Below are 12,500 nucleotides of genomic sequence, written 5' to 3'. Positions count from 1 at the left end.
TTAAGTTAACAAGGCTGGAGTTTTCTCAACTTTTAATCGACTTCACAATTTCTCTAGAAAGTAACAAAGGCCCAAGTTCGCAAAATAAAGGAGTAAGTGATTTTTGTTTTGTTTTTATTTAGTTTTAACTTTAAATTACTTATTCAACTAATTCAGCATGCAGGACAGTCGCGCTCTGACACTAAGTCCATTGTTTTGTTGCGTCTTCGTAGCCGTCGTCGTCGTCGTCGTCCTATCGCAAGGTCCCTAAAGTTACGATCTGTGGCTTTGTAAAAGAGTATCGATAATCGGTAGGCTGCGGGTTTTGATCTCAGGAATCCTCAGAGATCCAGTCATGTCAATATACACAAACTGACAGAGTCCGTCAACGGACGAACGGATCATGGAATTATTACGTTCTGACGGGCCGTATAAACTGGTTGACGTTCCGTTCGGTTTGATCAGGCCATAAAGTAGCGAGTCGATCTGTATCGGCGTGACTATTCCGTGGGTGGGGGTAGGGGGAGAGCAGTAGGGGGTGAAGAGTAGGGGATGAGGGTTGAGGGGTAGGGGGTGGTGGTAGGGAGTGAAGGGTACCATAGCTGAAACAACCCAAACCCTTACCAAAATGCTAACCATAGGCTTAAACATTATACTTTAGATAATGACTAGGCCCAAGGTTTGGGTTGTTTCAAGTAAGGTACCCTTCACCCCCTACCCCCACCCCTACCCCACCACCCCCGGAATAGTATTTGCCAGTCCGTATACGGACTGCAAAAAGCATTTCAGCTCATTAGTAGGGCTCAAAAGAATTTCAAGACCCGTATTCTCCTCGTGGCCGATGACACGTTACCGTTTGTACAAATTGTCAAATGTCGAGTAGTGCGGATTTTTCTAGCATTCTGGTATCATCTTCGGGTTTCGATTAGATTTATAACCACTTCGTTTTCAGGTTCACACTATTTGTTTTTAGTAATTCGTGCCATCCGTCGCCTTGATCTATCATTCATCCCTTAGACTTGAGATTGTCCTTGTAATCCACTCGGAAGATAACAGCGTCAGAGTAGTTTGCAGTAAACTGGATGACTTAAAAAACTACACCCAGCCAAATGCGTCAGGTATGAAGACCTTTTTACTCAGCAGTCTAAACTACAATTTATCTTGGACAAACTTGAAGGAGCACATTTTAAAATGCACTAAGGTTCGGATACCCGTAATTGAAACTCTTTCTGGATTATTTGGTTGAATATTCCACGGTAAGGCTATTCATTTGAAAGCGTCGGAACCGTTTTCGTCGTGATGCTGTATGTTACGCTTTTCAAGGGGTTCATAGTTCTGAGGCTGTGGAATGCATCCTGAGTTAATGTTGACCGCGTTGTTACGAAAGCTACTGAACATGAATTTTCTATGGCGCTGTTTATTTTGTTCCCATAGTTTTTTTCCATTTGAGTCTCTTCAAAATTGTTCAGATATAATCATTCGGGTAATATTTTCTGCTCGAACTTATACTCGCTCACTCTGAGAGATAAAATGTAATACTCTGCATTGTTTGGTTATCCGTTCTGAACCATTCAAACAATGTGATGCGACTTCAGAATTTAATTTTTATAAATATCTCTTTCCTTAGGCGCACTGCTAAAGGCTTGTTTCTGCTTTCTCGACATTGTGACCCTTTCATCAAAGGAGACTTTAAGTTACCAACTGTCAAGAAAATACCAGGCAGGCTTTGAGCTACACACATGGTCAACCGCCCCTCAAGGCAGTGGCTTGGGCACCAGCAGCATTTTGGCTGGAGTCATCCTGGCCGCGTTACTTCGAGTAACAGGTCGCACGGCGAGCCTGGATTCACTTGTTCACGCTGTATTGGTTGTGGAACAAATGTTAACCACTGGAGGTGGCTGGCAGGATAATGTGGGAGGCTTGGTACCTGGTTTCAAGATCTCACGGTCCCAGCCTTCTCTTCCGTTGAAAGTGGAAGTGGAGAAAATTGAACTAAGCGAAAAAACTGTTAACGAGTTCAGCAAGCGGTTGGTTTGTTTTTACTCTGGGCGGACAAGACTTGCCAAGAATTTATTGCAGGTAAACGCATACCATAGACAAACGCATACCGGACAAAAGAGACTAGGAAAGAAGTAGTGTGGTAGCGATATGACTGCTTCGACTAGCACTGCATTAGCACATACTGAGTTTCAAATACAACCGACTATAGGTGTTTTATAAGGATACGCACCATAGCTCCCTGCGAGGTCTACCAGCTAAATGGGTAGAGAGCATCTGCGGAGTTATGGAGGTCGTTGGTTCGAGTCCTTTCGCCCGTTGCTAAGCAACTAGTTTTCAACATATTGAGTTTATGACCCTTTTACATTTCGTTTGCAGAATGTGGTACGAAATTGGTATGCAAGATTTTCAAAGATAACAAACAACGCAAAAAGCTTATTGAGCAACGCAGAGGAAGCAGCTAAAGCTCTAAAGGAAGGTTTGGATGCTGTAATTTTTAAATTTGTGTTCTCCACCTTTTGTAGCTGAGGTAGGGTTTGGAAACTGGTTTGGAAACTGGTTGGGAAGTGGTTATTTGTGTTTTTATGTTCACAAAATGCCTGGCTTGATCCGAATGCGTTTGAGAAAGTACTGTTTATTAATCAATCAATCAATCAATCAATCAATCAATCACATACGGCTTTGATGACAATGATATGACCATGCATATTGCTTATGTGCTTTCTTGCCTGCTTAGCAAGGGTTCTTGTAATAACGCGCCCTGCGTGGCTGGCAAGATTGTCACCGTTGGAGGTAAATAAAAAGCGGCGAAGTTGCACGGAGAATGGGGGAGGGAGCGCTCCTCCCATTCTCCGCTCGTTATTTTCCTACCGCCAGCTTCGCAGCCGAGTAAGAATGAAGAGCCCCAATTTTCGTTTGTTCACTTCAGAATTTATAAAAAAATTCATTTGGAAAGAGTAGTGTGGTAGCTCGAATCAGCCAGCAGTTGCTTGGTTTTATAACAGATTTTAAAGGGAACCTCCACTAAAACAACAAAATAACTTTAAGCCATAGAACATAGTGTTTGCAGTTTTTCCAATGAAAGCGTTCGTACCCGAAAAAAATTGAATTTCAAATTAAAAACGCTTGTTTTGGCTTTCAAATTTCACGGGGGCCGCCATCTTGAATATTTGTTACCTGTCGTGGTTGCCCTATTGTTCCGACACAAAGAGCGATTGTTTTGGAACAATAGGACAACCACGACACGTCACAATTATTCAAGATGGTGGCGCCCGGGAAATTTGAAAGCCAAAACAAGCTTTTTGAAATTAATTTATTTGCAGATACAAACACTTTCATTGGAAAAAGTTCGAACAATTTTAATTGTAAACAATATGTTTTGTGGTTTAAAGTTGTTTTGTTGTTTTAGTGGAGGTTCCCTTTAAGGACGGTGGCTACTATTGTTACTGCGCATACGTTCTGCGCATCTCGAGATACTCGGGTTTCCTATCGGTGATGCTCACCAATACAGGGATATTTTTGCGTGGTTTAAAACTATCCGGAGAAAATTGGGGGTAACCATACATTAAGCCAATCGCATTCTTCCGAAAGCTACTACAGGCCCCTTGGGATTCGGGATTCCTTGCAAAATAAGTCCTGGTTGTATGCTTTGCCAGGAGGGAGGAAACACTGCACTAAGACAAGTGTCCCACTTTAGACTCGGTCGTTGTAATATGTAAGCGATGTTCCAAAATAAATATTGCATAGTATAAGCATTGACCTTAAATAATTTTATTAGCTTTCAGTCAACAGTGACACCTTTCTCCGATCATATTTTCGCTGTATTTTCCAGAAAATCATTAAATGTAAAAGCAGTTTGTTTCAATACCACGGCTATGCTATTGTTACAGTATTTCTCTTCACATCGATGTTTCTTTGATTGTTTCTTGTCATAATTTCTTCTAGGAGACATTGAGAAATTTGGTGCATGTTGGACGCGATATCGGCATCAGAAACATCTAATGGCTCCAGGTGAGTACGGCAATTACAGTAGTTTAAGTGCCTATCACCTCAACACACTTTTCTATTTTATTTATTCTCCGAAATCGTCCCAAATATACATCGTGTTGTTCTTAGAATCTTTTGATTGCAATTTCACTTTTTATTGGCTTTGAAAGACGGGGAAAAGGGGTTAACTTTGATCCAAAACCGAGGAATGAAGGGGAATGGATTCGATACCAGGTTGACGTCACAAACCTCTTTGCATTGAGATAAAACAGCGAAGCAAATAGACCTTATTCACGATAGCTGCCATGTTGGATTTGCTATTGTCATGCAAATTAGCTAGACACTTCTGAGGGGGCAAACAACACAAGTTCGAGAGGTTATAACGAACATCTTAGCCACACAGATGATTTGTTTCATGTTCATTGAATTTTTATCTCCTAAGTAGAATAGAATGCTTACACAAGTTACTTCGATTTTTTTTACTGAAAAATTAGGAGATAACGAAGTAGAAACTCAAAATGTCGGAGGCAATCAAAAGATATAAAATTATTATAAAAGGTACTTAATTCTAAATTCTAAAATGTACTTTTAGCAATGTTAATTCAATATTTCGATGAAACGATTTTCCGAAATTTATCTTTATTCCAATGTTTGCCCCCCAGCATAACACATGGCTAATTTGCATGACAATTTGAAAACCAACATGGCGGCTATCGTGAATAAGGGCTATTAATTTGTCACGTCAACTGGGTATCGAACCCATTCCCCTTCATTGCTCGGTTAGTGGATCCTTTTGTTTCTCGGCCTCAAAACAGAAAGAACGGTGGAGAATGATTGGGAGAGTTGCATCAACTCGATAAAGATTAGTGCAAACAATTGGACATTCGTTTTTTGTTACCTAAGCTGTAACGAAAGGAAAAGCTTGAACAATTCAGACTTGAACGGGATTTGAACCCGTCACCTCTTCGATACCAGTGCAGTGCTCCACTAATTGACCTCTCAAGGCAACTGGGACTGAGCTGGTCATTTTGGTAGCGAGAAACTTGAAGAGGATATGCATATGAAGAGACTTAACTTATACAAAAAAAAAACGCATTGGCACTGGAATGAACGTTACGTAGGCAGTGACGAAAGAAGGGCCTGAAGAATCAGTCAGGCTTGAACGAGATATGTCTTTAAGTAATAGATAAAATATGAGCGGGAGACCTTTATGGGAAGTTAAAACGGCGAGCCGCAGGCGAGCCGTTTTATAGCCCATAAAGGTCGGACGCGAATATTTTATCTTACTTGTGAAATGAAACAATAGATTTTGATTGTTATGTTAATCACGTGGGCGTGGAGTTGTCCCATAGGAGTTTAGCATTGAATTTAGCAATCTATTTTGGTAGAGCTTTTGTGGTAGAAACATGGCTGGTTGGTTTCGCTCTTCAAAGATTAAAGAAGAAGAGACCAGTCTAGTGTCGGAGCAACTCCGAAAGCAACACAATACAACACTAAATGGGGTAGAAAAGTCTTCGAGGAGTGGCAGCAGCGACGGCAAAATAAATGTGCAATGTGAGAAGTTGTTAGAATGGCCGGTCTCAAATGCGAAGATGTTGAAGATGTGACCGTTTCAGTAGAGCACATGTCGGCAAATAAGCTTAACTTTTGGTTGAGCAAATTCAGTTCGTTTGTGAAGTGGCCAAGCAAAATGGAGAGCGTTATCCGCCCAATTCGCTTTATTTGTTATTTTGTGCTATTAACTGTCATTTGCGTGAGACGGAAGGCGAGGATGCATTAAACTTTCTCGACAAGGCACACAAGATTCAAGTAAATTGTTACCTAATAGTGGTGATTGAAATGTCAAACTTGTGATTGATTAATAAACTTTGTACAAATTTACAGGACTCGTTTTTATGAAAGTTAAGCATACTAATTAGGCGAGTTAGAAGTCTTTATGAAATCTAATTTTACTGCTAATTCAACTAATTAAAAATTCATCAACCCCAGCCTTTCCCTGCTACATGTGTCAGATCGTGCTTTCAGACCGTTGAACTTTAACGGGATTTACAAACCAACACATGTGACCTGAATAGTGCGTTTCTGTTGGCTGTCATCCTAATGAATTATTAATGAATTTTACATTGTCTCTTCAAATGGATTTGCGTAGGATTGTGGTCTTGAAGCAATGCTCTGTATGTCTCTGGGCAGTTGCTTTTAGATTTCGTGCTTTTGAACAAATTATGGCCTTACCCTTTAAACTTCCATTCTCTTAACAGGTTCTGAACCAGAAGGCATTAAGGACTTGATGGAAGCATTGAAGCCCTTAAGCTTCGGTAGGCTCAGTGATTTTTGTTGGCTAAATAAAAGTACCAGGTGATCGGAGGCCGCAACGTTTTACAGAGTATGAAGCATTAGATTGTTGTGAAGATTACAGTGCAGTGTTCCCAAGAATGAGCTCCTTTACCAGAAATAAAAGAGAAATAAAAAAGAAGATTATCAAACTCTCATCATTTTTTTTCTGCTTCCAAACACCATTAGTTTGGTGTTGCTAGAGTTCAGTAGTTGATGGTTATTGCAACACCATTCACTTATTGGAAGTGAGTCATCATTTGAATTAACATTATCAACCGGTGTGTCTCAGTTTCTCAGTTGGAAGGAGATGATGAGCGTTGTGTCGTTTACGTAACTCTGTAATTGAACTACGCTTCTCGTGGCTCCGAAGGGAGGTCATTTGTATACGTACTAAAAAACAGGGGGTGTCATGATGATGATGATGATGATAAAAGGTGTTTCTCAACGTGGTTCCAAATAACGGTGTGAACATCACGTTTTGTGCCACGATTGTGTCACAACAGGATCATGGATCGAGACTGGCTAAGTACATGTATCAGTGTATTTTGAGGGTTTCGATCCTCGCGAAGGCGGTTATTAGTCACAGGATTTCGATGTTTGTCGATCATCTTTTGGTTGTCCGCAGTGGTACCAGGTGTGTATATTGTGCTGTTTGATCTTGGTTATCCATGCTTCAGGAACTTCAATTCCGCAAACCCCGTTTATGCTTTAGGGTAAAGTCTTATGTGAATAACCCCTAAAACCCGGCGTTCTTGTGTACCAGTGTGGATCTCCATTCATTGTGACACATTCGTGAGACAAACGATGAACACATCTGTTCAAATCCCTTTTGCTGCAATTTTTGTTTTCAGGTCAAGCGATGGCCGGTGCTGGCGGAGGTGGTTTTATTTTTGTCTTGACCAAAGAACCCAACATGGTGGATGAAGTCAAAGATGTCGTAACCAAAATGGCGGTAGGGTTTCCATGTCCAACTTGGGCCCGTTCAGTTTTGAAAACCTTGACCCTTCTCCATGCATGTGTCTTAGAGCGCTTTTTTTTGTCAGAACTGGCCGACCATACCCGTCAGTTTGCAAAGAGAATGCAACAATTTGAAGGAACACTTGCACGATAATCCCGCACATTCTTCTTGAATAGTGTATATCATCCTTGCAGTGTGTTAATTTGAAGGCGTTGTAGAGTTCGTCCTTCCTAATGACCGGTCTGGCGTGTCAGTTTTGTCAAATGGAGAGCACCCTTACACCGAAGCGAACTTCAAGAATATCTAAGGGCTAGAGAGGTCTTGAAGTTTTCGTTTTTATTTTCAATTCATATTTATATTAAGTGTCCTCAGGAACTTGTTGCTTTGTGTGCCCGCAAGGGAGGATGGGGGATAGACCACATCCACCATACATAGACCTCTTCCAGTGAGAGGTTTTTTCAATCTAAATTTAGCTCGCGGTCAACCCCGTGGTCATGATGTGCGGCGGCTATTTTAAAGAAGACACCTGATTGGCTAGTTGTAATTCAAGTTGATAATTGGCTGCGTGACTATGGGCACGAGACCAAAATAATTTCAACATGGTCTCTTCTCTGAATTATCGATTATCTTTAATTCCTAATTTGCTCTGAAATTAATGTTGTCGATGATTTAGAACATGCACTGTGTCCCAGGACTTGTGCTAGTGGAGAAAAAAGGAAAATAAGAGTCATATCCGTGGACTGGATTTGAACCCGGAGTTTCTACTCTTTAGGAACCGCTTCTTTCCGCTTCACCACTGAGGATCAAGACACTGCGTTTAAAGAAAAAGATTTATCTGAGGCTGCCATAGAATATCACTGCTGAGGAGCAATTAGGCCTAAGCTAAATTACAAGGAAAGGTTACGTTTATACAAACGTTGGCCGTGTAGCACTTATATTTTAAACAGAGTTAATTGAATAGAGTGTAATGTGAAGTGTTATATTTCTATCCCATATGAACCATGTGAGCGTTAGCCCTAATGATGGAAATGGGCCCACACAAGGACAGAGAAAAACTCTGACCAGGGTGGGAATTGAACCCACGACCCTCTGGTTAGATCTCCGCCGCTCTACCGACTGAGCTACAAGGCCAGAAGGGAGCAGGCCGTGGGAACTGAAGATGTTAAAGTCACGGCAATGAACATGTACAAGTACAAGGAAAGGTACAAGGAAAAAGTTGTACTTGTACATGTTCATTGCCGTGACTTTAATTGCGCCAAAATGTTAGCTTTGTCGTGAAGGTTGGTAAGCGAATTTTTGCAGTGCTTAATATTGTTTGTTGCCGAGTGACAAGATAGCATTTTCAAATATTGTGTAAAATATTGACTCAACGCAGCTAGCGGCGTGGTGGTCAAGTGGTCACGTGACGGGTTTATCAACAAACTTTCCCAGGTTCGAGCCCTTTGTTTATAAACTGGGGTTGTCTTTTCAAACAAGTATGTTCATTTCCCGCAATCCATATCAAACTTTCAGTCTTCTAAATTAACAATAGTAATAACTTCAGAGCAAGTTAGGAATTAGAGTTCTCATACTCATTAATAATTCATGAGCTCAAGATTTACGCATCAGAACAAAAGAAATTAAACCAAAGAACAACTCATTTTCCACTGCTTACAACAATGTTTACATCACAATTAGCAAAGGAAGCAGAATTAAGAAATGCACAACCTCGTTTGAGAAGCCACATCAAAAACTCGTGCTTCGTGTTTCATCATAGGTTCCAAACAACACGGTGTTGGCAACGTATGATGAAACACTCGCACTCGTTTTTGATATATTATATAATCGATATTTCAGAGAATAGCTTTCACAGCATGGCACGAAGATTAAAATATATTGGAAAAAAAACTATCATGGGGTATGGGGATGTATTCTCTCCCGTTTTCCTCTCTTGGTGCCTAGAAAGACACTTTATTGTTTTGGTGCAAACTTTGTTGCAGTGCATATGATCATAACAAAGACCAAATGCGAAAATGGCGGCGAGTAAAATATTCTTTTTTATTCATTTTAATTAGACTTGCTAGCCTCGTTGGCATACGTAAAGTTGAAGACAACGTAAGTTGTAAGAGAACTGATTAGCACAAATATGAAAACAATTATAATTCCGGGACTTCAAACGCGATGTTTGACGAGTTAGCCGAAAGGTTTCTGATGTGTCCCTTGGCAGGGATGAAACATACGTATGTAAGGCTAGCCACATAATTATCCATTGTGAAATAATAATTTACTTGCTGCTATTGTTGCATTCGGGCTATTAAAACAGCATTTTCGGCACATGAGATCGCTTCAGCCTTCGCTTCCAGCCTCGCTGCTATGTTTGGCTGGGGACACCTGCACAAACCTTCATCACCACGGGCTTTAAGGATTCAAACGAAAGTTTAGTTTCTGCTGTTGTTTTATTTGTTTTAACGGTGAAGGGTTTATCCGAGGTATGGAGGATTTTGTTGTGGTTTCTGATTCTGCCAAAAATTGTTTTTCAGCCTTCTGGTGAAATCACTTTCTTCGACGTGAGCGTGGATTGGGAAGGGCTGACCGTGACAGTGGAAGCTCCCTCGCAATGAATATAGGGAAAGACTTCAATAGGCCACAATTCATATACTAAACAAAAGACATCATCTCGAGGCTCTGGGGAATAAACTCCTACAAATCCTTATATTTATTCCCCAGAGCCTCGAAATGGTGTCTTTTGTTTAGGACTGAATTTATTTGTCAGACAAGCACCAGTTGTAAACCTGCGCCAATATAGATTGTAGTGTCAAGGTTATATTGTCAAGGTTCTTACCGAAAGAGAACATGAGCAAATTCCCACTGATTGTCGATTTGTCCAGAAATGCCCCTAATAGGCCATTTCCGAGTTCGTGTCTGCCTCCTTTTCAAAACGAGTCTAAGTGCGAAGTCTTACCCCGCGGTCACATTCGCGCTAGCATCTTGCTTACTTGGCCAATATTTGGTTACTTAGCACATTCCTAGCTCGTCACAGGTGTGACCGACCAAGCATGGCGTTGCTTGCTTGCTTAAAAAAAGAGGCGGAGTTGCTTAAACTTAACAGGATCCGCAGCTCATCTCAAGAACGCTCTGTAGTGCTCTTGAACTGTGCTAGGTAGTCAATTCACGAAAGCTGACCAATGAGGAAGAGGGTGGTAATTTGACAGCTTGATCTTTCGTAATGAAGTGTTGATGAAAGGTCTGAGCAGTCGTGGCTCAGTTGGCTAGTGCGCGGCTTTCGGAGCGAGAGGTCCCCGGTTCGATCCTCGGTGACTTCAACGTCTGTTTCGACTTTCCTCTGATCCGTGTAGCTATAGCTTTAAATCCCCTTAAAACGGAGCACTGACAGAGGGAGGGGGGTAAAGGGCGCACCGTCTGCTTCCATTGATACCAGCCTCGTTGCTGAAGAAACTACCTACGTTAAATAAAGTGACTTTACTTAACTTCATCCTGTTGTTGTCTTACGGACCTGTGAATCATTTGTACTCGAATATGTTCAGGATGCCTTCGCCTAATGACGCTTCCAGGTCATCGCCCATTCCGAACAAGCAAAGCAAGCTACCATTTCTTAACTTATCCACCGCCGATTAATTGCGTTACCTTCTACGTCTCCACGGAAATTCGTCGAAGGTTTTGCTCACAACATTTCTTGTAATCCTGCTCAGGCAACTGTTCCAGGAACAGTTGTACGGTTAGACGACAGAGGTTCGCCTTCCTCATCAACAGAAACTATTGAAACTAGTCAAGGAAACAGTTAATCCATTTTCAACGAACGCGCGACTCGAACTGAAGTGCAATGTGACCACGTCATGCTTCCTTTGAACTCTAGCCCTTGCTACTGATTGCTTGACTGCCGTCACAAGCAAGCATGCTTGTGACGGCGAATATGACCGCGGGGTTAGTTTCCATTCATATGCAAAGCAGAACTAATTACCATCAAAAACTTCGCACTTAAACTCGCTTTGAAGAGGAGGCAGGCCATGAACTAGGAAATGGCCTAATGGTGCACGAGGATTTCAATAAGCGTCACAAAGTGTCCCCCAAATGCTGCTCCTTGATTAAGGTTACCGTAAGCTAGAAATAACCTTGACCTTTGTTGTTGTTGGTTTTTTTTTTCATTCATTTATTTTTATAATATTGTAAAATTATGCAACGTTTCTTCAGTCTGTCTATTGTGTAATTGCTGTACCCGTGTCGTGTTCATTGTAAAATTTAACTGTAATTTTGAAAATGAACATGAACTTAAACTTGTTGGAAGTAGGTAGCAAAGGCTTAGACTAAAAGAAACACTTGTTGTTGGATGTCGTAATACAGTGTGCATTTTATTAGGTCCATTTCTGGACATAAGTGATTATTATAAAATAATTAGGATAGTACGCGCACTCTCATTAGTCAAGAGCTGTGTTTAGATGAGAGTGCAGAAAGACGCCTGTGACATCACACGAATTTTGATTGGTTATGTATTGTCAGACGCGCGTTTTGATTGGTTGGTAGGAAATCTGAGCGTATGTCAAGAAAATCTGTTTGAAGAAGTAAAAAACTCTGAAGCATAGTATTGCAGATCTCATCAATGAAAACGAAGTTTTGGCCCGGATCCATGAGATCGTTTGAGAATAACGTTCTCCCTTCTTTATGGCAATCAACTCGGCAAGCCTGGAGTGATACCTCATACATTCTTTACCTATTCCACCAGTTGTGGAGAAAACTAGTGGGATAAATGATCCGTGTTTGATCTCGAGGAATTTTGTCGAGTATAATCGCTTCTTCTCGTTTTCGTGCATTCTACATATCTGTTGGGGCTGGAAGTCTAGCATTTGGGTGGCAAACCCTAACATCAAAGAAAGCGGATCGACCGTTGATTCTATAATAATAATAATAATAATAATAATAATAATAATAATAATAATAATAATAATAATAATAATAAAAATAGTTTACTTCATAGAAAGTGCGGCGTACGGGGTTTTATGCACGAGTTGTTTGTGTCAAAAACCCGAACGAGCGAGGAACGAGCGAGTGAGTTTTTTGACACAAACAACGAGTGACTAAACCCATGTACAAAGCACTTTCTATGTCGTAAACTCTTTATTACACATAACATGAGAATTTTCATTAAAATAGTTTTCTGAACGCGAATTAGAAACAAAAACTCACTAACAATAGAACCAAATGCAAATTTAATTTAATTCAATAACAAAGTACGATTTGCACGATTTGCACG

General features: G+C 40.8%; 2 protein-coding genes across 2 annotated transcripts in view; one reads left to right on the top strand and one right to left on the bottom strand.

Moving 5' to 3' along the window:
• Positions 1-12,211, top strand: part of LOC138012294 (L-fucose kinase-like) — a 39,925-nt gene extending 27,714 nt beyond the window's left edge. Inside the window, exons 22-29 of the mRNA XM_068859133.1 lie at positions 58-92; positions 997-1,097; positions 1,607-2,058; positions 2,356-2,455; positions 3,922-3,987; positions 6,222-6,278; positions 7,149-7,249; positions 9,775-12,211. Coding sequence (XP_068715234.1) covers positions 58-92; positions 997-1,097; positions 1,607-2,058; positions 2,356-2,455; positions 3,922-3,987; positions 6,222-6,278; positions 7,149-7,249; positions 9,775-9,855 — 993 coding nt within the window. The 3' untranslated portion in view covers positions 9,856-12,211. The remainder of the gene's footprint in view (positions 1-57; positions 93-996; positions 1,098-1,606; positions 2,059-2,355; positions 2,456-3,921; positions 3,988-6,221; positions 6,279-7,148; positions 7,250-9,774) is intronic.
• Positions 12,212-12,352: 141 nt separating this feature from the next.
• LOC138012136 (E3 ubiquitin-protein ligase TRIM71-like) overlaps positions 12,353-12,500 on the bottom strand; it is an 8,212-nt gene continuing 8,064 nt past the window's right edge. Inside the window, exon 1 of the mRNA XM_068859126.1 lies at positions 12,353-12,500. This exon is cut by the window's right edge and continues 8,064 nt beyond it. The gene's annotated coding sequence lies outside the window, so the exon portion shown is untranslated.

This window comes from Montipora foliosa, chromosome 1 (assembly GCF_036669935.1).
Source record: "Montipora foliosa isolate CH-2021 chromosome 1, ASM3666993v2, whole genome shotgun sequence".
Lineage (NCBI taxonomy): Eukaryota > Metazoa > Cnidaria > Anthozoa > Scleractinia > Acroporidae > Montipora > Montipora foliosa.
The sequence above is the reverse complement of the archived record's forward strand: the minus strand, read 5'-3'. Positions and strand labels throughout refer to the sequence as shown.